Below are 25,315 nucleotides of genomic sequence, written 5' to 3'. Positions count from 1 at the left end.
GCTCGTTTGTAATTTAAATGAAAAAATTGATAGCACGTCAGAACCTCCGAGGTTCCCAACGTGCCTGTTTGCCATGTGGCTCTCTGTGGAAAAAAACACTGTTATATAATGACCAGATCAGTAGATCACTAATCTAAAATCATATACATGATGATGGGAACGAGGGTGTTCTTCTTCTTGTTTGCTCTTGTCCTCTCCAGCGCCACTATTGCTCAATCTGTAAGTAGCATCACTAGAATCTTTGTCTCCAAGAACGTATCTTCTCTACTGTCTGTTGTAATTGATGGATGAATGAATTGATGAGGTTTATTAATTATATAGGATGATTGCGTTTACACAGTCTACGTAAGGACGGGATCGATCTTCAAGGGAGGAACGGATTCAATCATTAGCTTAACTCTGCATGATGCAAATGGAAATTTTGTGGGGATACCAGATGTCGAAGCTTGGGGAGGTTTAATGAGGGAAGACCATGACTACTTCGAGAGGGGAAACCTTGACATCTTCAGCGGCACAGCCAAGTGTTTGGAGACGCCTGTGTGCGGAATGAACCTCACGTCCGATGGATCGGGAGCTCACCATGGCTGGTACTGCAACTATGTGGAGGTTACTACTACTGGTGCCCATATCCCTTGTGCCCAGAATCTTTTCACAGTGGAACAATGGATTGCTAGAGATGCACCTCCTTATGAGCTCACTGCTATCAGGAATTATTGCCCATACGATGATCTTCCCCTTCCAAGAACCATATGAAGCTTTTCGTACCATCAGATCCCTTCGGACTTGAGTTTGACCGTTTTGCAGTTGTTCATTGTTTTTGTGTTAATTGTTTTTCATGTATGGTGTCGGACGGGGTGTTCTCTTCAGTAAGAGGGCCAGTCATTATTTACTGAAATACCCTTAGATGATGAAATAAAAAAAATAAAAAAATTGTGAGCCACATGATCATGCTACTCATGTCGTAAGATTTTTTTGGGGGAATAACAAAATAGGGATGCCCGCTAGACAATATTTGAACTTTTGAGTTTGATCAATGCAAACATTAGTCTTGTAAATATGAATCCTATTTTAGATAGGTTTTTCAAGAAAATTTTTATAAGAAGAATGTAAAATTCCTTACAAAATTATTAGACATTTTTCCACGCTCAAACACGATTATTTGGCACTAACAAAATAAAAAATCTGTGAAGTTTCAACCAAATCAAACACCATGAAATTTATAATTAAATTTTTGACAAAAAATTAACATCGTATAATTTTCAATTTATAAGAAAAACAAAACTATTATAATCCACCAAGTACTACTGTTTATTTCACACCAATCAAATACAGGTTGAATGTAGAAAAAAGCTGCAGAACTCAGTGAAGCATCCCTTAAAATTACGTCAGTCTTTCTCATTAAATGCGCAGGACTGTCATGCAGAACTTCAAATCAGAAATTATGTTCGAGATCTTGATTCGACGGCTTGAATTGTTTCGCTCCTGCGCGTTAAATGCACAGGACTGAAGCAAAGTTCGAAGCATCTTTGGAGAATTATCCAATGATGGAAATCCGACACGTTTATTTATCAGCATTATGAAATGGAAAAAGAGTAGTTGACCCAAAAAAAACAAATGAAAAAAGAGTTCCAAAGGGCAATAAAGTAAATGGGACCCTAAGTGAGAACTTGTGGTTTGTGGAGTGTGGTCTGTGGTGGCATGATGTCCTCTCTACTCTATTCCGCTCCAGAATAATCTTAATTTGTGCTTATCCAGCATCAGTCATTCACTTCACTGCTATAAAATCACCACGTCTCACTTCTCCATCTCCATCTCCGATCCAGATAAGGTAGTAATAGAAAGGGAAATCCAGGGACCCTGACAGCAATGAAGGTGAAAGATCATTGTCTCTTCTACTTCTTCTTCGCATTTGTCCTCTACTCCGCCATTATCGCTCAATCCGTAAGTAATGGATCTGTTCTTATCTTATCTTATCTTACCACTGTTGTTGATTAATGAGGGGATGTGATTTGAACATGCAATTTGCAGGATGATTGTGTCTATACAGTGTACGTGAGGACTGGATCGATCTTCAAGGGAGGAACAGACTCGAACATTGGCGTAACCCTATACGATGAGGTAGGGAACTATGTGGTGATCCCCAATCTGGAGCTCTGGGGAGGTTTAATGGAGAGTGGCCACGACTACTTCGAGAGGGGAAACCTTGACATCTTCAGCGGCAGGGGAAAATGTTTGGAGACATCTGTGTGCGCAATGAACCTCACATCCGACGGATCTGGAGCTCACCATGGTTGGTACTGCAACTATGTGGAGGTTACTTCAACCGGCCCTCATATCAATTGCGCACAGCAGCTCTTCACGGTGGAGCAATGGATCGCGCTTGACGCTTCTCCTTACGAGCTCACCGCTATCAGGAATTACTGCCCTTACTCCCGCGACGTTCTCCACAGCACCGCCGGCAAGAACCACAAGAAACATCGGCTTCATCTCCCGTCGGAGGTCCTGGCTTCCGTTTAGATCATCACTAGTCGTCATTCTCTAGAATAAAGATGAGTGTGCTTTATGTTGCCTACCTAGTTTGAATCATAACTGTTGAGAATTATGATTTAGGTATTTTCGGGCTATCTCTCACTTTTTTCCTTGGATCTTGATCAGTTTTTTTCTGTCGACAAATTGATTTCAGTTTTGTTCCCAGATTAGGTCAATTTTCCTCTCTCGACAAATCGATCTCAGGGCTTTCTCCGGCCAGCTGTTTGTCGTTGCCTTCTTCAATGCCCCCCATTAGTTACAATTATGGGGAAGCGGCCCGCACCAAAGTCGACACTTGCCCAATCCCAATTACACAAACGCCCTTCTTAAGATTTTTCTGACAATGGGCTCACAGTGTCCATCGATAAAGACAAGATGTCACGTGTCTACTTCTTACCGAATTAAATAAAAGCGCTAATTTCAAAGCCCATATAGATAGGCTATAAAGTAAAGTCCAATTAAAATTTTAAATTTTGGCCCAGATTCGATCCTGTAAGCATACCCGAAACCCGAAAGGTAAATTGCCGATGGTTATCACCGGGGCCTTGTAGTTTTTTTTGGTACAAAGGTGTTTTTTATATATGGGGATAGGGATATTACATATGTCGCCGGTAGGAATTGAACCCATGACCACGAGCCTTGATAGTTACGTCTAAGAAACAAGGAGTAACAAATGCCAAGTTGACGTGTGGAAAACAATGTTATGCAATGTTTTAAATTTTAATTTGAAATAGATAAAAATTGGTTATAGCCAATGGTGAAACTTATAGAGAATGTGCACCATATTATTAAGGTTTTTTTTTTTGGGCCAAAAGTTTAACATTCATTCATAACCTTCAAAGAAAATATAGACAAACACCAAACAAAAACAGAAAAATAAAATTTGAGGGATGGGTCAAGCCCAATAAATCCTTGATTGTAACAACTACAAAACCAATAAAACACAATGGATATGATATACCTATCTACCACCAACGCCTGCGGAGACACACCACAAAGACGGACACGAACATAAACATAGAACACGCCTCAAGGGCGGAGGCAAAAAACACCACAAATGCGTAAACTAGGTTGTTGTAGCAAAGAGCGTTGGCTCTCGGTTCTGAACGACGAAAATCTAGCCTTAAAACACCCGAACCGCAGAAAACAAGTTCGCATCAACCACCACCTTTTTTTCTTTTTTTTTTTTAAGCCGGAGGCTTCAAGCTGTGAAAATAGAGAGAAAATGAACAGAGGAAACGGCAAGTGGAGGAGAGGGAGAGTAGAAGTGTGGGAGAAAGATGATGGAAGAGAGCTGGAAGAGAAAGCTTCCACCGATTGGGGGAAAAGGAAAAACATAGAGAGAGAGCTTCACCGATTGGGAAAAAAGAAAATAGAGATGAAAGAGAGACGAAGAGAAGGAGAAACTTTAGAGTTTTTTTTTTTCCTTCGCCAAACCGGTCACGGGAGAGAGGCGAAGAGAGGGAGATGGAGAAAGCAGAACAAGGGTTGGAGAGAAAACAGAGAGAGAGAGAGAGAGAGAGAGAGAGAGAGAGAGAGAGAGAGAGAGAGAGAGAGAGAGAGAGAGAGAGAGAGAGAGAGAGAGAGAGAGAGAGAGAGTCGGAGAGAGGGAGGGGAGCAGCAGTGAAAAAATAAAAAAAAACCCAGAAAAACAAAGAGGTGGAGAGAGGGAGAGGAGGGGATGTGAGATGAGGTGGAGGTGGAGTCTCTCCACCTCAAAGCGTGGTGGCGGCGGTCGGAGTCTTCAGATCGCTAAGGTTTTTTCAAAGACGAAAACAGACAGTCCGCAATGGATTCACATCGTCTGTAATTCCTTTCCCTACAATTCCCTATAATTCCCTCATAGGATTGTGCCATGTGGCATTTAAGTAATCCAACGGTCACCCAACAAACTAGCGTTTAAATAAAATTCAAATGTATGGGTGGGTTTAAATAAAATTTAAATTTAGATTGAATTGGGTAACCGTTGGATTACTTAAATGCCACATGGCACAATCCTGTGAGGGAATTACAGGGAATTGTAGGGAAAGGAATTACAGACGATGTGAATCCGTTCGCAATGGCTGATTTGAGGATTCACATCCTCTGTAATTCCCTTCCCTACAATTCCCTGCAATTCCCTCATAGGATTGTGCCATGTGGCATTTAAGTAATCCAAAGGTTACCCAACAAACTAGAGTTTAAATAAAATTCAAATTTATGGGTGGGTTTAAATAAAATTCAAATTTATTTTAGATTAGATAACCGTTGGATTACTTGAATGCAACATGACACAATCTTATGAGGGAATTACAGGGAATTGTTGGGAAGGGAATTACAGGGGATGTGAATCCCTGATTTGAATATAAAAAAGCACAATTACTTATGTTAATTATTTTTAAGTTATTCTACCAAATAAAAATTATTTTTAATTTATTGATCTTTCTCAACTACATACATGTCCCACTTATTTGCTTTTTGTCATAAACAGTATCAACTCAAACGAGACCACAAATTGATTTCATTTGAGGGGTAAAATGGGATTTCAGATGTTTCGAAGATCTTTACTTAGAAAAAGCAACCTGATGTAATAGGTTAAGGAATTCAAATTTTTGTGGGAGGAAAACAGAGTGTGTTTGCGTGTGAAAAGGTTGCACTATTTTCAACTTGTAGCATTCTCTCACTTGGAAAATTCATCTGAAGATGGACTCCTGAGCGCCATCTTTATGAGAAGGATTTGATCTCTAAGCTTAGTCCCTTATGGTTAAATAAGTAAGGACATTTTGAATATATTCTCCATCATAATCATGATTATAGACTTTATTACAACTAAGATTATATTAATTTTCCACCTAAACCATGGTCATGGGCATTATTATTATTATTATTTTTTTTTGCCCAAATTATTATGGCATTATCATTTTGTCTAGAAATACTTTCTATTAACTAATCCAAGGATTCAAATCCTCGCCACCCAATCTGCCTTTGCCCCCATATTTCCTCTCACATAAGGCATAACACAGGGATGTCCATTTCAAGCATTTGCGAGTGGAGGAGGATGGGAGCACAAGCAGGTTAAGAGCAAATGATCTCCACTCCTATTGTCAAGGGCCTTATAAAACTTAAGATGATAAAGACATGAATATAGAAAGAAAAATCCAAACTAATATCCTCAGTTGTGCCCCCAAACTGTATTTTGTGGATCAATTACTTGTACACTGGTAGGGTACTAATTATATGGCGATTGCATTTGGGTTTCCCTAGAAATATTGTTTTTGTGGGATACCTAAGTTTGGGATAAGTAAAGAGTAACACTTCGTAAAGTAGAGAGATTTTTAAGAAATACTAGAATCTTTTTCTCCCAAGAAATAGTGGAAATCTCCCCCCCCCCCCTCTCAATGCAGACAATTTTGTAATGAATTCCTTCTTATTGTATGTTTTGCTTGTGTTTTTATTCATGGTTATGGTTATGTATCTTTCCCTAACACAAATATAATGTGAGGCTTTAAATAACAAGAAAGTTCCACTGTTGCATTATTCTCTTGAAAAGAAAAAAAATTAACATAATTTTTCCATCGGTATACATGTTAGTCACTAAGGCAGCTTTGGTGTAGTTTCCATTTTAGTTTGAATTCATGAGTCTTATCAATTGGAAGTTGGAACGAAAGAAAATTTTGCTTCAAGATCGAAATTGAAATCCTCATTTGAATTTTTCAAGTTGTTAGAATATTCAATTTAAAGCTGAAGTGAATGATGCCTCTCATCAAGGGACGAATCTTCCCTTTGTTATCTGCTTTCTCCCACCAATAAATCATATTGTATGAGACAGCAATTGCAAAACATCTCGCAACTATGATTAGATGCTCTAATATTCTCTTTAATTCATGCAAAGTTTAAATCTTCTCTCTAGCTAGGCCCCATGCCTTTCAAGCTTTTCCTAAAGCCTAAACGAAAATAAGGAATTACAAGAAGCTAAAAAAGCTCTTTTTTCATTCCTTAAGAAGACAGCTTCTTTATTGATTGGATGATCAGTGTTTAAGAAAGCCCAAACCCTATATGACTTCCATAGATCACACCCATGTCCAGTAACAAACAAATCTCAAAAACTGGGGAGCCCTGTCTTTAGATTTGCCACTGACATTCTATTATTGCTTCTGCAATTAAAAGGGAAAAGATTTAATTCTGTATTAAAGGAAGCAGAAGGAAGAACAAGAGAAGAAGATTATACTATTATCTGTCATATAATTTGTGAAGTATATAGTACTATAGTAGACCCTCTTCATTCATGGAAGGTTCCAGACAAAGCTAAGAAGTCTAATCCACCGCAAGGGATAGTGGAGGGGGCCATCCTCTCATGCTCTCAATTGCATTGCCACCTGCTTTCATTATGGATGGTTGCTTTAATCAATCACAGATTTTTCAAATACTTTCTGGTGGCATTTGTCTAAGGTTAAAACAAACAAGCAAGATTTTCAAAGTAGCATTTTCCTTTTGCTTTTTTGCTAGTGTCGACTCTTCTTGTTGAGATTAGTCATATATCGACAAACAAGATTTGAGTTGGTTTGGCAGCTGTTTGAAAAAATTTGGTAACATTAGCTACTATAAGTGATAGGGTTGGACCTAAAACAGAGAACCGAGGGCTCCTGGGCTTTAGCTTTTCTTTAGTTTATTAATTTGTGGGGAAGCTCTCCCGTGACAACTCTCCAAGTCTCCAACCGAACTCCAGATAAAGTCTAGAAAAGAAGAGAAAGGTGAAAATTTAACCAAATGCATAAACCAAAAGAAAAAGAGACCGTGAAAGAAAAAGCAAGAGCAAGGGGAGGCTGTTCTCTCCCTCTCCCTCTCTTTTAATACAAAAGCACACACATTCTCCAAGAACTTACACAACTCAGAAACCATAGCAGCCAGAGCAAGCAGAAAGGGAAGGCTGGAAGAGAGAAACAAAGAAAGATTTGAAGCATTGAAGCAGATGAGAGGAAGAGGAGGTAAATGGGCTCCAACCACAGACCTCTTGGTGTGTTTTCCTTCTCGAGCCCATCTAACTCTTACACCCAAGCCCATCTGCAGCCCAGGTCGTCCCTCTGAGTCTACCAAGCGCCACCACCACAGCCACCTCTACAGCCGGCAAACGCCTCTCTCAAGATCGAACAACAGAGGAGGTCAAGCTAGCCCTCTCATATGGACCAAAACCAATCCTTCGGGCTCGGAGATCTCCGAGCCAACCTCCCCCAAGGTCACTTGTGCAGGCCAGATCAAAGTCAAGCAGAAACAGAGTTCCAGCAAGAACTGGCAATCAGTTATGGAAGACATCGAGAGACTCCACAACCATATGAAGGACAAGAAGAAACCATCATGGCTTGAAAGTGTCGGATTCAAGAAAGATATAATGCATTTCTCGGCTTGTTTAAGAAGCCTCCGGTTCAATTTACGCTGTTTCGGCTCTTTCCGTGGTTCCGATGTCACGTCCGATGAAGAGGTGGATGAAGAAGAACACGAGGAAGAAAACCAGGTGCAGATTGAGGAGAGAGACAGTGGCACCTCAAGAACCGTCTTTTCTAAGTGGTTCATGGTACTACAGGAAAATCAGGGTAATGGGTCAAGTAAAAAAGAAGAGAAATTTGGGGGTCGAAAAGATGACAAAGACGAATCTTGTCATCAGGATTCAGTGCTTGCTCCTTCTGTTCCACCAAAGAATGCTCTGTTGCTGATGCGTTGCAGGTCTGCCCCAGTAAAAGAGTGGTTAGAAAAGAACCAGAAAGAAGAAGAAGAAAAAGAAAAAGAAGGAAAGATGCAAAAGCTGGTTTCAGAAGAAGAGAAAAAGAAAGAGAGTTTGGTGTTGATGAGCTATGGCGCCCCTGATCACTTGCACAAAGTCTCTCCTGATATTGCTAAAGAGACTTGGGTTTTTGGTGGAAATAGAGATCCACTATCAAGAAGTCGAAGCTGGAAGAGATGAGGATGAAACTTACCATGGTAACTTGCCAGTTTGTTGAATTTTTTTCTCTCTTAAAATCTCTTGAATAATGTTATTTTTGCTGTGGCAGCTGGTATTTTACATAACTTCACCCCTTTTCTTCTGGGGATGTTTTCAGTTAATTTGGGCTACCCAAGCAGTTTTTAAATTGGGACTGTGTCCAGAAGTTTGTACAGAGTTCACACTTCCGTTTCATCTCTTGTTCTCTTGTTAAAATGGGTTTGCTCATGTATGTATGTACAGTACAGGTTAATGACTTCAGGAAATTTTTTGTTTCTCATCCAAACAGTGATTGTCTTATTTTCTCTACAACATCCTCATATGTTAAGAATTATTTTTGGAAGGTTATTTCAATCCAGATTCTACATCCACTTGGATAGAAAAAACTTTCATTGTTAAATTGTTAGACATGATTGTTAAATTTTTAATACATGTCTAAACTAAAAAGAGAGAATTTTACTTTAAGATGGCTACAGATGGTCTTAGACCCTTTTTTTTTTTTGTTGGGGGTGGGGGTGGGGGGTGGGGGTGGGGGGGGGCAGGGGTGGAGTTGTTGGGAATAAGCGGTTTATCTTAGACCATGTTAAAACCAACATCATGAAATCACAATTAATAAAAAAATTGAAAACACATAGATTTAATGTAGTTTACAAACCAATACATTGTACTACGTCCATAGATATAGAGAAGTACTTTTCACTATATAAAAGAAAGAAACAATAGAAATCTCACAATCAATCTCTAAGAAGGACATTATATAACTTTCACTCAAAACCCTAAATCCAAAAATCCCCTTATTCTCAATATTCTTTTAAGCAAACATAAGGTACATGTATATACCCCAATTGAAATGGCTTGATCTATCAGGTTGGAATATTCAGATCACCCACCAAACGTGTCGGTGTTGGTCCATCTTCAAAGTTAGATAAAAAATTTGAGTCACAACGTACATAATAGATCAATTTCACAGATTATTTAGATCAAATAATTTCAAAAATCATATGCTGATTTAAACTTAACTACTTTGTTCTTCAGAAGTTACCTTACCATTTATTATGAAGTATTATTGCTTGGGATTGAAAATCATGTCTATGACTTTGTCTGATCGATAAATTGAATAATTCAATGAGAGGTGGTAGTGTTGAGAATTTCCCTTAAATAAATGATGCCATGTTTTTAAACTGTAACCTTTTAAATCATTTGTTGTTTCAAGAAATGATCTCAGTTCAATATTGACATGCACCTTTACGTGTGATTGAATAATTATAGGTGGATGTATATATTTTAATTATCTCTAAATAAGCGATCTCACCTTTGATTATTCTTCTTTAAATCGTTTTTCTTGGTAAAAGATTATTCTTCTTTAATTATTAGATCAAGGGTTTCATATAATGTCAGAAACACAGGCCGGCCTTGAGAGAGTTGCGATGGGGAGGGATCACATCAACACCCATAGGGAATACACCATTACGTACTGACTTGTGAAGTTTTCAACTCATAAATCATTTCAGGGGTCGGAGTCAAATACATTTGGAATGGCTTTAGGTTGTAAGCAGTGATTAAACCACGGAAAAGAAAGCAAAAAGATATGTGAATAAAATTTGCAAGAACATTGGATTCTTCCATAGAGACAATCCGTCAAAGTTACCCTGGATAACTGGACTAACGATCAATCGGTTCACAACAATAATAAGACATGAGACGTCTCTCTAGTCTCTAGCTAGGGAATCATGTAATCAATAGAACTTATAATAACATTCTTAAACAGTTCAGCTCAGTTCCTTGAAGAAGCAGAAACCAACTGTTTCCACGAAAACTTCCTTTCCATCAGGACACACCATGTACACTTAGTGCTGGGTTGTGGAAGGACGAGAGATTCTATTTCTAGGGCTGTGATTTTCTTTTATTTTTAATTCTCATGACGAACGAATTACACGATCCGAAGACAGCTAAAGCCCAAGAAAGAACTCTAAATTATATTAAATGATGATTAATAAATTCGATCTGAATAGAGGAAGGGTGAAGTGTAATGATGCCTCATGGATGCAATCACGGGATTGTTGATCACTCATGAAAAACAAGAAGCAGACTTTGGAAACTTTTGCTTATCCCCAAATAAGAGAAGCCAGAGATCCTTGGAATGTTGAGCCCTTTATTACTATTGTGTATATAGATTTTAACGCGCCGTAGTGTGCTGTCAACAGTTAAGGTGCCCATTTTTCCTTGCCACAGCCACGTAACAATTAAAAAATACTTCAGATGATGGATGGCTCGAAAGAGTATTTCATGGGATGGGATGTGAATGAGGTATGATTCCATGCTTCAACTCCATTTATTTATGTGTACAGTACAATTGACTATTGAATGTATGAATTCGGCCATTTCTTAGAAAGGAAAACTAAAACAAAAGGAGAAAATTGTAAAGCAAATTACAAGACGACCCCAAGGCCCCTAACTACCTTCCAATTTGTGTATCTTAATTTCAATTAAAACTAGAAACTTGACCAATTCAAAAACTATTCCGGACGCTTCGATTTGAAACCAGATCGTCTACCCCCATCACCCACCATGTCCCCAAAATTTCCCTCAATTATGTTGACAGAAAATATGTGTTAACGTCTAGCTAGAAGGTAATCAAGCAAAATGCACGACCCATAAACCCAATTCTACAAATTTTATTTTTAAATTTTTGTTAAGCCTTTCCTTGATTTTTTACATGTTGCTTGCTTGCATGCATGCATGAGTTTCTCTTCCTCCATATCTCTCTGCCTACAACCTGTGAGCCCCTCTCTCTCCTGCTACATACGTCTGTCTCCTTTCCTTCATGGGTTCCTTTCAAACGAGGAAGGAAAGAATTAAGAGGGGAGGAGGGTTTGGGGAAATCACAAATTAGTTGAGGGGAATCTTTGTTTGTTTGTTTACGTCAACTGATAAAATATTTAACAGAGCTCTCTAACGTCTCGATGTCTTCGCAGGGAATGTTTTTCACCCTCGATCCATTCCTGTATATCCTAATGGTTGGTTGCGCCGAACTCCCTTCAACTTCTTCTGATTTGGCCAAGATCGGTTGCTCCTCAACGTCCACCTAATCCATATCAAAATCCCTCATTGAATTAAAAAACAACTTAAATAAGCAAGCAAGTCAATCCATCCATCCATCCATCCACCAAATTAAAAATTAATAAAACAAGGGTTATGGTGGAGACCATGAGGAAGTTGACCGACGGGTAAGTCTTGCACAGATCTGTCATGGTTTGTAAGATTTCCTCATCCACGGATTCGTTGCAGAAGAGCACCACAGACGTGCCTGTCAATACAATTACACACCAGGGGCACTGTAGTCATTCACGCCCAGGGTAACAACTACTTAATAATAATAATAATAATCGATCCATGCACGATGTGAAGATTTCTTGATCACTTACCAGGTGACATCACCAAGTGTCTGAAGCGCTCTTTACTGGAAACGACGATGACGTCATTGTGGGCTACCTCATTCTGGCCCCTCTGCCTCTTGAGCTGCGACTGGGCCTCCAATAAGGCCCGATCCACTTCCTCATCCGCCGCCGCCGGCATTTGAACTTTCAACGTCTCATAGTCTTGTATGGCTGCCTCCCACCGCTCCAACTAACAACGGTATTGGAATTTGGAATAACTAACTTCAGTTCACGCGCGGTTTGTTAAGTAACACGAGACAGTAGTGAGTGAGTGAGGGATGGAGCTGACACGCACCTTGGAGTAACAGTCGGCTCGGCGTAGTCTGGCTTTCCTGTAAGAAGGACGCAAGTTGAGTGCGGCAGTGCAATCCTCAACCGCTTTTTCGAACTGACCGAGTTTGGATCGGCAAGCGGCTCGGTTGCATAGCAACACCGAGTTCAGCGGATCGTACTGTAACCCTTCGGCGTACGCCGCACATGCCTCCGTGAACTTGGATGCTTTGAACAACTCGTTCCCACCGCTCCGTGCCGCCGACACCGCTCTAGCCTTCCTCACCACTGCATTCACTTCTCTGTTTCCGGTATCTAATCGTGTCGCCCGCTGCGCTGCCGCTACGGCGTCCTCAAACCTATTGAGAAAAAAGAAAACCAACAAAATTTGACGGATTTGACCAATTTAACCCCTTCTTTCCTTCCAAATCTCCCAAATCTCCAAATCAGATGTGAATAATCAATCAAATCTAACGAGATTGAGAAGATGTTAAAACTTAAAAACCTGCCGGCAGCCATGTCAACTAGGGCACGAATCTGTAATATATAAGAGTAGGTGGTGGGGCTAAAGAACTTAGTGCAGTCGTCCGCGTTGAAGGCTGGCCCATTCGTTAACGTGGTCACGGCATCTTCATGTTTCTGAAGCTTCAGTAATGACTCCGCTACCATTGCCAAGATCTTCAACCAATCAAAAGCCAACGCACCCCACGTTAGTGGTTATCATTATTTAAAAAATGAAAAATGACCGGCGGTGGTTCAGTTAATCACCTGAAGAGCTGAATCGGCGCCGGAGGATATAGCGCTTCTGCTTTCTTTAAGCAGTGTCTGCCAGTCCTTCATCCTCCGAGCTTCGTTGCATCTGTTTACATGTTTATGAACATCTTGAACTTTCTTATAATCGTCAGAGCCGGCCTCAGGTCCAGATTGCTTATAGTGATTCAAAGCCTTTTCAGGTTCTCCCAATCTGAGATAACACAGATAGATCCATCGTTAAACATTTTGGGCTTTTCACATAATAATAATAATAATAATAATAATAATAATAATAATAATGATATAGACATAACGTGCAGTACCTCAGATACAATGTGGCCAAACGTTGATGCGCTCTTCGATAAGAAGGGTCTATTTTGATTGCTTCTCTGCATTCGAAAACGGCCTCAAGAAGCCTACCCATGCCGGTCAAGGCCGCGCTCTTGTTGCTCCGAAAAGCTGCCTTTTCTGGATCCAACGCAATGGCTCGATCGTAAAATGCCAAGGCCTCTGCAAACCTACCTTCCTTGAACTCCTCGTTACCCATGATCTTCAATTCCTCTGGATCTAATCTCCTCGACAGAGCTCGACAAAGGGATTGCGGCGGTTCTTGGCTCTCTTCGTTACTAACTTTCCTCACTATATTGCCCATTACACCACCATTGTTACCGTTTAACTTTCTAGCGTTGTTGGCATTCTCTCGAGAAGTTTTGGGGAGGTATTCCATAACATTGTTGGCGGTGGAATCGCAAGTGGGTTGTTGTTGATTTCCAGCTCCTGGTTGCCTAATATTACCCAAATGACCATACAGGAACACGTTGCTTGACGAAGCTCGAACCAGATTGTTGTTTCCCTTGGACCTCTGATGATCGGCGATCATGATTTCGAGCTCCCCTGAAATTCCAATCGCTTCTTTTGGCACTCTTCTTCCTTGTCCAACTTGTTGGTTTGTGGGCACCACCTTGGTTGTTATTGCCGTGCTAGTCTTTGAAGCAATCACCAAAGCTCCTCCATCGCCGCCATAGGAGGGTTTTCTGGGTTGCTGATGCTGATAAGCCTTAACATTATGAGGGGCTGCTTTAGCAGGGGGCTTATCGGGTAGCTTTGGCGGAGATTCTACGGCGTTCTCGGATTCCTCGACTCCGTCACGCCTCCTCTTCGAATTGGAGCTGGGGAGCTTCAAAATGGTCTTGTTTTGTGTGGATAAATCGCTCGATGATTGTGTTCTTCTGGGCCAGAAGCTTCGGCCTCGGAATCCATAGAGAAGCATCGCACCACAACCCGATTTCTTGTCCGGCGAAAGATCCGCCATTTCTGCCTCCTCCTCCTCCTCCTCCTCTGTCTGTCTGCAACAGTTTTTTGATGGCTCGATTTCTATGAAGAACGGATCATTTCTGAGACAACATATGTAAAACACATCGAGAGGTTTGAACTCCAATCTTGGAATTAGAAGGAAAAGAAACAATCATAAATGGTCAACCAAGGGCGGCAAACTGCCGGGAAATTGCCCGTCCCCGGCAGCTGTATCCAATCCACCAGAGAACAATTCAAACCATCTCAAGTTTTTGAATCATATCGAGGAGAGAAAGCTGACTAACCAACTAACCAAAGACGAGAACAGATTCGAGAAATGATAATTCTTTTAAAAAAAGTAGCCAAAAAAAATAAATCAGAAGGGAGAGGGAGAACCCACGCCACTTTATATATTAAAATTAAATTAAAAGATAATAATAGGAAGAAAGATTAAAGATTGTTTGAACTAGAATCACGATCATAAGCCTACCACCACCACCACCACCACCCCAGGAAGATTATGTAATTTTTCTGAACCCCCCAACCCACGACACGACCTCCTGGAGTGGCTAGGAAGGAAGCTTGTTTCTTTGTGTGTAAATCGATTTTCTTGTCCTATGTTTGTTTCTCTGAACGAGAATCGAAAAAATCGACGATTCGGCGAAAAAAGAAAATTAGGAAAAGAAAAAGGAAATTAGTATTAGAAATTCAGTTTTATTTCAGATATTGTTTTTCAAATTGTGATCGTGCAATGAGGACAAAGTATGGAGCACCGGAATATCCGGTTCTGAGAAAATTATGGATCTCTGGAATTAAGAGGACAGAATACCACACTTTTAGAAGACAAGCACAAACAAATTCCATCTTTGTCAGATTTTTATCTTTTATTTTTTTATTATTATTATTTCTTTCTTCTCATTTTTACAGCTAAGCGATGGGAAAGAGTTCGTGGGCTATGAGTGTTCCCCACGTATGATACCCAGCTGTATTAGATGCTTTTAAGACTGCTTCCCTCCTTTAAACAATTATTATTATTTTCTTTCCATCATTAGGAGTTCCTTCCGACTACCGACGGTCAGGATCGCACAGCCCAAGCCCAAGCCGAGGGTTCCACTTGATGTTTTGAGTGACTTGAGGGCATGTAGTGGTTGGAAATTGGAATTCATTCAACGATTGAAAAATAGGATTGCCTCATATTACCTAAACAAAAAACCGGTTTGGTTCAAATTTACACAAGTTAGTGGTTTTTTCAGATTGTTTTGAGGTTATTATAGCTTTGAACACTACTTCAAATGTTTGGGTTGGAGTGTGCAAGTGCAACCATTGTGGCTGAGACACATTCCCCTGCTACATCTACTCAACTAAAAATGAGGAGTCGAATTGGAAATTTCTTCCAAGAGGTTTTGTAAAAGTGAATACAGATGCTTCATGGGTTGCAAGTACACAACAGGGTGGTGCAGGCATTATTATACTAGATGCAAAGGGGAAAATCTTGAGTGCTTCGTCATTACCCGAAAGCTGTAATTCGGCTGAAGAAGGTGAAATTCTTGCTTTTCAAGCGGGACTCTTGGAGACGCTTGCATGCGGGTATCAGTCAGTTTTAGTTGAGTCAGATTGTAAGCAGTTCATCAAGTACCTTGAAGGTGAGATTCAACCCGCGATAATAGTGGAACATCTGATACAAGATATTCATTATCTAATGGATAACTTCATACATTGTAACCCTGCCTTTATTCCTACGAGATCTAATGTAGTTGCAGATCTCTTAGCCAGGAAGGCCCTTTTGGTTTCGGGCCTGAAAGAATGGTCGTCTTCCACCGGGTGGTTGGTGGAACTTTGTTCTCCAACACCCCTGGCCCTCTTTGAATAAAAGTGTTGTTTACCAAAAAAAAAAAAATAATAATCTCGATAGTATACTATCATTTTGTTGAAAGGAGCGTTAACCACCTAGTGGAATTTTTGGCATCGAGCTCTTGAAAACTCAAGATATCCAAGACATTTGTATTTTATTTGTAATCCTTTGTAGTTTTTAATCCGAGGTTTGAAAGGGTTCGAAAATGGAAATAAAGGGATACATTTGACATTTACGAGATGGAGATTTGAAAGGGTTCAGAAATGGAATTCAAATCATCACCCTATTAGGAGAGTACTCTGTGCTCATCGACCGCTTTACTACCACAAATTCTATGAGACCATAGGTAAAAAATAATAAAATAAAATAAAATAAAAACCTATCTCCCAACCCGAGTCCTTGTATTTGCCCTTCCTTTTCTCCACTTACCATACATAGATAAAATAATATACAAATCTAATATTACATTTAATTTTTTACAAAAAATATTGCATTTATCAATTGTATAAGAAAAGTCGTGTGGTTCTTATGTATGAACACAAATAGAAGAATCCCATTGAAAGAGATCCCTTTTGTATGTGTCCTTTTGACCCACTAATAATTAATATTAATTTTTTTATAAAAAATGTTGCATTTATCAGTTGTAAAAAAATAAACCCTTTTTAGTCGTGTGGTTCAATAGAAGAATCCAATTGAAAGAGATCCCTTTGTATGTGTCCTTTTGACCCACTAATAATTGTTAGAATCATAAGACCAGAGGCATAGTATAAACAGACCAATAATAGAATCAAGGAGAAAATAATATATAAAGGATACCTTATGTCAAAATCACTTACATGAATGTAGTAGAAGAAGCGAAAGGAAAACCAGCACGAACTCGAACAGGGTGAGTTGAAGTGTACGAACAGTAATTTTCCTTAAGGTATTCGAACGCCCCCTTCAAGACTGACTGAGTTTGACCTTGACGTTCTCACCTCCAAGATACAACAACTCCTAGATCTGAAGGCTAGCACTCCAACAGATACTACTTGATAAGGAATACGAAAGTAGTACACAGCATAGTAATGAAGAAAACAAAAACGCAAGAAATTTTCTAAACTCTAGAATACGAATTTCTGGTTTTTTTTCTCACCAAAATCAAAGTAACTTACTTGTTCAGAGCTTCACCTCTATTTATAGGCTCATATGGACACCTTCAGAGAGCTATATATGTACGTAAGGTCACCTTTAGAGAGCTGTGACTGTATGATCAGTCGCTTCCCTACTACAAGTCTCAAGTCCTATCATAGACACTTAATATTATTTATATAATATTGTAGTGCCCCACGGCCTGGTTAGACTAGTGTCTACAGACCACTACCACAACCACGCCCAACTCGGTCAAACTCGGTGTATGCGCGTGATCCACTTAACTCTTTACCGGCATACCCTACTTAGGAACTATATATGTATATATAAATCATATAATCATTAGCTCCATCCGATATGAAACTAAAGACATATGGTAATCTAAATTACCTAATATACATCCAGAAGAGTCCTATATAGTAAGAATAAACAAGTGTCCTAAAACAAAACTAGGTAGATAAGAGTTTTAATTTTATTTCTTAAAACTTATCTAAATAGTATATTATATTATTATTTTACTTTAAAACAAAAATCTAACAATAATTAATAATTATTCGTAATACATTAGTATTTTAATTTTATTTGGTTCGAATGAAAAATTCCTACTACGGTTATACATCAAATTATATATTTACACCATACATATAGTAAAAAAAAAAACACCACTCATGCTCAAATATTTGTACATTAGTCTACACCATAGTTGCTTGGGTACATTGGTACTCATCTGGTAAAAGTTGCTTTGAACCAAAGCCAAAGCTGGAGAACACACTTTCATGACCCCAATAGAGATGAAGCCAAGTAAAACCTTAGTGGTCCATAGTTGAAGGCCATTATGGGAAATTAAATAACAAATTTGGGAAGAGTGACACTACTGGTTTTCAACCATCTCAACAGGCAGTGAGATGAGATGCCTAGCCTTCATCTTGTGGATGGCACCTGCAGGGTCGAGGCTCTTAGGACAAGTAATGGTGCAATTCTGTATGGTTCTACACCGATACAGCCTCCTCTGGTCTTCCGTCAGAGCTTGCAACCTCTCTTCTGCAAAATCATCTCGACTATCACAGATCCATCGATAAGCATGGAGCAGTGCAGCCGGTCCCAGAAACTCTTCTGGGTTCCACCAATAGGAAGGGCAAGATGTGCTGCAGCAAGCACACAATATACACTCGTATAACCCATCTAGCTTCTTCCTGTCTGCTGGTGATTGCCTGAATTCTCTCCCGTCCTCTGGTCTCTTCCTTGTCTTCAGCCAAGGCTCAATCGACCTGTACGTTTTTACGCCATCATAGACAAGACAGATAAGAGAACTGTATGCGTGATCTTAAAATTAGCTAGAAGTGAGAGCGAGGAGGTCGATCTGGGTCTTACTTGTATTGTTGGTAGAAGTTGGTGAGATCAACAACGAGGTCCTTAACGACGAACATGTGAGGGAGGGGAGTAATTGTTGTGGGCTTGGTGGTATCGGTGTTGATGGGCCTAAGGCAGGCCACGGTGTTGCTACCGTCTATGTTCATAGCACATGAACCACATATCCCTTCCCTGCAAGACCTCCTGTATGTTAATGAGGAGTCTTCCTCGGCCTTGATCTTCTGCAATGCATCCAACACCATGGGACCACAAGTAGTGAGATCTACCAAGTAGGATTGAAGGTAAGGCTTGCTGTTGGGACGGTCAGGGTTCCATCGATAGATCTTGAACTCCTTGGTCGTCTTCTCTTGTAATTGTAATGAATCATGGGCTTCCACCGTTGATTCTGCAAACTCTTGTGCCACTGGATGCCCCTCCAAGGTTGGAAAGTTTTCAGCCTTTTTAGCTCCTCTGTCCCTTAACAGACTTGCAATTACCTTATTGTAGCCATTGCGGAACCAGTTTCTGGTGTTTGTTAAACTCGAACCTTGCTTTCTCCACATCGTTTCTCCTATTAGGATCAATCTTTCTCTTGATTTCCTTCCTTGGAAAGTCTCTTGAAGGAACAAGAGTGATCTTTCTGTGCACTGACGAATTTAAGGGGTTCAAATTAAGGTGGTCGCATGCAGTATAAGCCACATGGCTATATGGATGAAACGTGTAATGGACTCATGTGAAGTACTTGGCTCCAGCAAATACCTGAGATCGATGACCATGACCATAATAAGTTTCAGAAACCATACATGGGTTGGGTCCTGCATATCCGGTGTGTATATGGAGCCCACTCGATAACCTGAGCCTAGCCCAGTAAGGCTGAATTATCTCAAAGCCCATCAAACCCCGTATGTACCTGCTCAAGCTCAAATCTTTCATGATATGTACCATTTCCAACTTGTCTTTGCGCCAGCAACATCCCATCTTAGAAGAGTTATATATCTATATATTAGCTCATCATGGTCAGAACAATGAGATCAATGTTCAAATTCGGTAATATATATATATATAGGACCATGGTTATATACTTATACATGTATGGTCAAAATCTCAATCTTGACCGTTGAAAATGAATAATTGAAATCGAAATCTCGACTAAATCTAGATTCAACAGTGAGACTTTTCTGCAACGAGCCAGTCGTCAGACTCTCATCACGCCAAGGCCACTAGACTGCCAAGTCTAATGGGATGGCGATACATGCAGCGCACGGCCGTGGCCGTGGGTGTTCACTCCGATGCACTTAGCCTGGCTGTACTGAAAGTCATAATCATTATCCATCAGACGAGCTCCATCAGAGCTTAGAGCCAAGGGGGCACACCCCACACCATAGAGTGCAGTAGACGATGGACTATATATAATGCATGCAGACTTGCAGAGGCAAAAAGATCTTACAAATAGACCAACCAAGATCCCTTGTCTTGCATAGTTGCATTATGACGGAATCTCTTTAATTTATTTTTATGATTTTCTTTTTCAACGGAATCTATTTGAAGCAGAAACCAGTGCTGTCGTTTAACAGAAGCAGAAGCAGAAACAGAGGTGTCTACTCCATCACATCTCCCATATGCTACCATCATTAGTTTGTGGCATCGGTTTCATCAGATACATGATACCAGACACATACGGTACTGAAATGAAACCATCTATATCTATATCTATCATGGCAATTATCTCATGGACCCACCATGCATCTTTCCGTAATTGTCCAATTTGCATGATTTTTTTTATTACTATTATTTAAGCGGAGAGTCGTCGGATTTGGATAATGTTTCTTCTGATGATGATGATGATGAAGAAGATCGATGATCCAGGTCTTCCATCAGGTTCAAACATATGTAACATTATCTTCTCTTTTACTAGGAGTTGCTGACATGAAGAAGGTGTTTGTAATTTGGATAGATATCGTAGGATTGCAGGTGGTTCTCACTTCTCACTTTTCTCATTAGAAATGACTCACCGAAAGACAAAAAACCAGGGTGAAGGGCGAAAGCTTATAAAGGTCTCCATAGTCAAAACCACAGTATCTTTCTTAATAACGTAAGATCACCACCGCTCCATTTTCAATTTTTCATCAACTTTCAGAAAGGTGATCAGCATCAAATGTGATGATGATGATGATGGAGTACACAACTTATAATCTGGAGCTTGAGCTTGGTAGATAATCTCTTTCTTAGATTTGGTCAAATGGGTAAGATTAGGGCCATAATGATATGGCTAGTGGGCCATAAGATGCCAATGGTGGGTCCGAAAAATCCGGTGGATGACTCATATGCTGTATGTCCATCGTAATCAAAGCATCAGCAACCATCATTGCATCATAGGCGGTTGGCTTCCATCGATCGCGGCCTCCCAACGCTCTCTGTTTTGTCTCATGTTTTATCCTTCATTCCTGGTGCAGAAAGAGAGAGACGGATTCACTGAAACACCCAGAAAGAGAGAACCCAATTTGAGTGAAAAATACAACCTCGGTGCTATACTGCAGAAGAAAAGCCTCTTGTTTAGTCAGCTTTACTTTACTGTATTTATGCAGATTCGATCACCTGGTTGGTCCTCTTCTTGCTCCCTCTGGGCTCTCCACCTTAAAAAACTGAAGAGGCTTAATTAAGCAATTCACATACATACTTTCTTAGTCTTTGCCCAAGATTGCGGATACATATATATATTTAAGTAGTATATATAATAGTATTACTATACCATTCATGAAGCTAGCTAGGACCCAAAGAGACGCTACATGGACTATTGAAAATTTTAATATTAGACGTTTGAGGTAGTGGGGGACATGTGGGGCTCATGAACTACTTTCAACCCCACAACCCGCTGAGGCAGACAAGTAATGTGTGGGGATCTAAGCACGCATCATATCAGATAGATAATGACGACACAGTAAGGAGCTCACCTTCTCTTTTCAATGAAGAGCCAATTTAATTAGCATCATTTTTTGTTCTACATTAATAGCATAACCAGAGAATCCTCATACTTTTAATTGAGATTGACTTCTACCCAGACAATAGTCCTTCTATATGCAGGTTCTGACTTGTAACTGGCTCACCGGATTACAGTTTCATGCACAATATTTGCTTGTTCTTATGTAGTAGTGAAGCACCGATCAGATATGTGAGAATTCCTTAGTGAAATGGCTAAACAAATATTTAAATGTCAAATGGAAGATGACATATATACATTACGATATCGCGCATTTCCCAAAATGGAATTCAAGCTCGCTAGCTAGCTAGCTCTGGACTTCTAACATCAGAGTAACTTATGTGAGGTATATGAAGTTTCTTTTGTTCCTTCTGTTCCATTGAAATAGAATTTTCTTCGTTGGGTGTGATGGGGAAGAGGGTTATTAGGGGTGGGGTACTTGCAAGAAACACGAAAAAATTGTTCTCCATGCTTCTTTCCCTTCCTGCATCAGGAAATAAAGAATAATATTGGGAGGTGTGGGTAGCTTCTAGCCTTTTTCTGTTTGCCCAGAATAAGAAACCGATCTACAGAAAGGTATAAGAGGATTTGGTGGAATCAAGTATAAGAAAACCATTGGAGTCTAATAATTTGCGGAGGAGAAGCATAGTCAAACATGCACTAAATAGTAGCAATTATGGTTTCTTAAATGGTGTCAGCAAGGAAAATCTTCAAGATTTCTCTAGTGCAATCCCATTAGATAGTCATTCTATGGTAAAATCTGCTCCTGAATTCACCACTTGCCATAGCTTCTCTAGCTAGGTGGTCCATATTTCTACATTTTAACAACTTAGGTATTATTCTATTATTTTTTTCTTCTGGGTAGAACAATTTAGTTATCATGAAAGCTTATAATAACAGTTCCAACATTTCAACACTCTTTATTTCTACACAGATCTTCCATTCATTCATTTTTACATCACCACGTTGGTTTTTATCATTGGCTATGGAAGCTATAGATGATAGTATTTAGGAGAATGGCATAATATATTACCCCAAAACTTATATTACTGTTGGGAATTTCAGTAATGCATTTATTTTTTGCAGTCCTTTTCTTTCATTAAAATAGAAAAAAATCTCCTATATCACCATTATGATACTTAATAAATAATCATTTGAAACATTTCGATCGCAGCATCTTTAGCAAAATTAGTTTTCTATTTATCTAACCCATGTTTAATCCCAAACAAAGTCACCTAATGTGCAGAAAATACTCAATTCTTACCCCTATCTTCTGATGCCACAAAATCCATCTTTCCTTCATATTATCTCATGCTCATAACCTGTAAACATAATCGAATCTGCACTTGTGGTGTCATGGGTTGGTAATTTTATCTTGGTAAAAGGGTTATTATGGTCCACTAAAAGTAAACGCATAAAAACAAATGTGATGAAAATGGGAGAAAATTCTGCCTAACCGGTGGCCATGTGTCGCTGTTGAGTGTGTCGGGAGTTGCGTAGAATTTTATATAATTCCGTGCGACTACCATATTAGACTAATAGTCGCGCTAGGATTCGAATCTCACGGACGCTAACTTCGATTCGAATCGGACGGATATGGGGCCCCCTCTTTCTTTATGCGCTTTCTGCACTTCCTGCTCTACTACGTCACCACAAAATTGGCAAATATCGATGCTAAGGTGGCGAGAATTTATAAGTTAAATAGTTTTTGGAAGTCTATAATGTTTGGGCAAGAAATCGTTTCAGAGATTATGGTGGTCCCATTGGCCCTCACAACTACTACTACACTGTTTGTGTAGCTATTTGCCCAGAAAGCAAAGCTGAAGAACCAGATGCATAAGAGGTCATATACATGAAGTCACAGATGGGGTTTCCAATTTGAATTCCAAGCCATCAAAGTTTGGTTGTTACTGCAGGATCCTTCTTGAAGAAGGCAATGTGCTTGCTTTTATATAACAACACTGTTCTGTCGAATGGAATCTAGCTACTTTTTCATTTATTATGTACAGTAAACTAGGTATAGAACCTTTTCCCTCGTTCTTCTTCTTACTTGATAAGCATATGATAGTTTAGGTTAACAGAACTGCATGACTTGAAGGGGGGGGGGGGGGGAACTAATTAAGTATTGTTTTATCTGTACAAAGAACAGGTAGACTGGTAGAGGGCATTTGGGACCTCAATATTACGGCCATGACATGGGGAAAGGCCATGGCAGCCATGTTTTGGATCCGAAAAGCCCTTCTTTCGGGTTGGCTCCAAAGTGCAGGGGCCTTTATGGCTCATGACTTTATTACAAAGTGATAGTTGGAGAAAAGTGAGAGTGACAGAGCGAGGGAGAAGAGAGGGATAGAGGTAGACATCGATGTCGACCAATCTGTTCCCTTTTAACAACCTTCACTGGAATTCCATTTGCCCCCCCCCCCCCCCCCCCATCTTCTCTTATTTTTTTCTCTTTAAAAAAAAGAAGGTTTAATACTCTTCAGATTTGAGTCTTATTGGGGTTTTAGCACCTGTCTCACTCGCAGCATGACACTGAGACACTTGGTTTGGTTTCTTACCCCAATAAAAGATAAAATGAAAGAAAGCAGAACACTGAACTTGGGACGAGAGAACATAAGATGTGGAGAGACAGAAGCCATCATTGCTAAAAACCAGACAATTCACTGGCATGGGCCACCATGATTCCAAAAGAGAAGGCCAAATGTCACTAACATTCCTTAAGAAAAGACCCTCCATCTCCCAAATTCCCATTGCTGATCATCTCTTTCTTTGCTCCCCTCTTCCTGTTAGTATTCTGCTGAAATGCAGAAAGTGAAACTTGAAGAACAAATTCTACTTTATATGTGAAACTTGAGAAAGTGCCATTTCTCTTTTACAATGCAATCTCCCAGAATCCTATCTTAATCATGTCTCCCTTTCCCAAAGTCTATCATTCTCAGGAAAAGGATTTCTCACTTTCTCTCCTTCCCAAACGCCTTAACTTTCAGCATGGTTTAGTTTTCTTTCTGTTGGCAAACTCCATTGCATTTCATTTAACAAGCCTAATTAAAAAATAATCTAATCTGTAATCTTAAGAGAAGTGGTAGGATTTGATTACTGTAATGTTATCAAAATGACCAAACACAGCCACCCACCAACTACTAAGAACACTATGCAACCAGAAACAGCCCCAAACTTTGTTACAGTATAATGTTACTAGTTTAACTCAGTCTCACGTTCATTATCATCTTTACCAAAAAAATAAGGTCTCAACTTCATATATATGAACAAGTTTCATATTAAAAAGGGGTAAATTAAATTAAATAGCGTGTGTGAATTACAAGCTCATAGCTTCTTCCTGAACCCATTTATTTATTACCTCTCATCCACCAAGTACGATTACTAAATAAAGAGGAGAAAGGGAACAGAACTGAAGTTCATCTGAATTCGGCATCGGTCATCTACCTTTGGGGCCTTGATGATAAAAAGTGAAATAGAAAGATTGTTTAATCATCTAGACTTATATAAACTTGACAAGGTATTTAAAGGATTTAAAATCCTAGTTAAGATTGCGGCGGGTAGTAACGATTCCCCAAATCTCGCCACCAATCACTCCTACAAATTATTCTTTACAAACTTATTAAAAACATAGATGGATAGAGAAGCACAAGCAGGTCAATGGAGGGAAGGAAAGACAGAAATTAAAGAAAGAAAGAAGGCAAAGTCCTGGTTTCTCGCATGGTTGCACTAAAGCTATGATTTGTTTCTTCAGTTTCAAAGAGGAATAGAATAAT

General features: G+C 39.6%; 5 protein-coding genes across 5 annotated transcripts; 3 read left to right on the top strand and 2 right to left on the bottom strand.

The window, feature by feature from the left end:
- Positions 1 to 32: 32 nt before the first annotated feature.
- On the top strand, positions 33 to 1,116 carry LOC149026779 (PLAT domain-containing protein 3-like). Its single transcript, XM_089145774.1, has 2 exons — positions 33 to 219; positions 322 to 1,116. The coding sequence occupies exons 1-2, from the start codon at positions 148 to 150 to the stop codon at positions 751 to 753; spliced, it is 504 nt and encodes a 167-aa protein (XP_089001900.1). The 5' UTR covers positions 33 to 147; the 3' UTR covers positions 754 to 1,116.
- Positions 1,117 to 1,714: 598 nt separating this feature from the next.
- LOC149026778 (PLAT domain-containing protein 3-like) lies at positions 1,715 to 2,953 on the top strand. The gene is made up of 2 exons (XM_089156171.1): positions 1,715 to 1,941; positions 2,029 to 2,953. Exons 1-2 carry the CDS (start codon positions 1,867 to 1,869, stop codon positions 2,515 to 2,517), a joined length of 564 nt encoding a protein of 187 aa, XP_089012297.1. The 5' UTR covers positions 1,715 to 1,866; the 3' UTR covers positions 2,518 to 2,953.
- Positions 2,954 to 7,477: 4,524 nt separating this feature from the next.
- LOC149026777 (uncharacterized) lies at positions 7,478 to 8,464 on the top strand. The gene has a single exon (XM_089153636.1). It carries the CDS (start codon positions 7,478 to 7,480, stop codon positions 8,462 to 8,464), a length of 987 nt encoding a protein of 328 aa, XP_089009762.1.
- A 2,265-nt stretch (positions 8,465 to 10,729) lies between these two features.
- Positions 10,730 to 14,937, bottom strand: TPR14 (tetratricopeptide repeat (TPR)-containing protein). The gene is made up of 7 exons (XM_089156160.1): positions 13,266 to 14,937; positions 12,958 to 13,153; positions 12,695 to 12,867; positions 12,215 to 12,548; positions 11,908 to 12,109; positions 11,689 to 11,789; positions 10,730 to 11,567 (listed from the first exon to the last, which is right to left on the bottom strand). Exons 1-7 carry the CDS (start codon positions 14,252 to 14,254, stop codon positions 11,406 to 11,408), a joined length of 2,157 nt encoding a protein of 718 aa, XP_089012286.1. The 5' UTR covers positions 14,255 to 14,937; the 3' UTR covers positions 10,730 to 11,405.
- Positions 14,938 to 18,086: 3,149 nt separating this feature from the next.
- SDH2-3 (succinate dehydrogenase 2-3) lies at positions 18,087 to 19,128 on the bottom strand. Its single transcript, XM_089153630.1, has 2 exons — positions 18,587 to 19,128; positions 18,087 to 18,483 (listed from the first exon to the last, which is right to left on the bottom strand). The coding sequence occupies exons 1-2, from the start codon at positions 19,126 to 19,128 to the stop codon at positions 18,087 to 18,089; spliced, it is 939 nt and encodes a 312-aa protein (XP_089009756.1).
- Positions 19,129 to 25,315: the final 6,187 nt, after the last annotated feature.

Source organism: Hakea prostrata, chromosome 1 (genome assembly GCF_041222555.1).
Source record: "Hakea prostrata isolate BN-2017 chromosome 1, UWA_Hpros_2, whole genome shotgun sequence".
Taxonomy (NCBI): Eukaryota; Viridiplantae; Streptophyta; class Magnoliopsida; order Proteales; family Proteaceae; genus Hakea; species Hakea prostrata.
The sequence above is the reverse complement of the archived record's forward strand: the minus strand, read 5'-3'. Positions and strand labels throughout refer to the sequence as shown.

Bases quoted from the DNA above. Each gene is read 5' to 3' on its own strand.
- LOC149026778 (XM_089156171.1), top strand. From the start codon at position 1,867: ATGAAGGTGAAAGATCATTGTCTCTTCTACTTCTTCTTCGCATTTGTC. The intron at 1,942-2,028 runs GTAAGTAATGGA...TGCAATTTGCAG, and splicing joins CCGCCATTATCGCTCAATCC to GATGATTGTGTCTATACAGT.
- LOC149026777 (XM_089153636.1), top strand. From the start codon at position 7,478: ATGAGAGGAAGAGGAGGTAAATGGGCTCCAACCACAGACCTCTTGGTG.
- SDH2-3 (XM_089153630.1), bottom strand. From the start codon at position 19,128: ATGTGGAGAAAGCAAGGTTCGAGTTTAACAAACACCAGAAACTGGTTC. The intron at 18,484-18,586 runs GTAAGACCCAGA...AAAAACGTACAG, and splicing joins AACTTCTACCAACAATACAA to GTCGATTGAGCCTTGGCTGA.
- TPR14 (XM_089156160.1), bottom strand. From the start codon at position 14,254: ATGGCGGATCTTTCGCCGGACAAGAAATCGGGTTGTGGTGCGATGCTT. The intron at 13,154-13,265 runs GTACTGCACGTT...GTGTTATCTCAG, and splicing joins TTGGCCACATTGTATCTGAG to ATTGGGAGAACCTGAAAAGG. The intron at 11,568-11,688 runs GTCTCCACCATA...GATATGGATTAG, and splicing joins CGTCGGTCAACTTCCTCATG to GTGGACGTTGAGGAGCAACC.
- LOC149026779 (XM_089145774.1), top strand. From the start codon at position 148: ATGATGATGGGAACGAGGGTGTTCTTCTTCTTGTTTGCTCTTGTCCTC. The intron at 220-321 runs GTAAGTAGCATC...TTAATTATATAG, and splicing joins GCGCCACTATTGCTCAATCT to GATGATTGCGTTTACACAGT.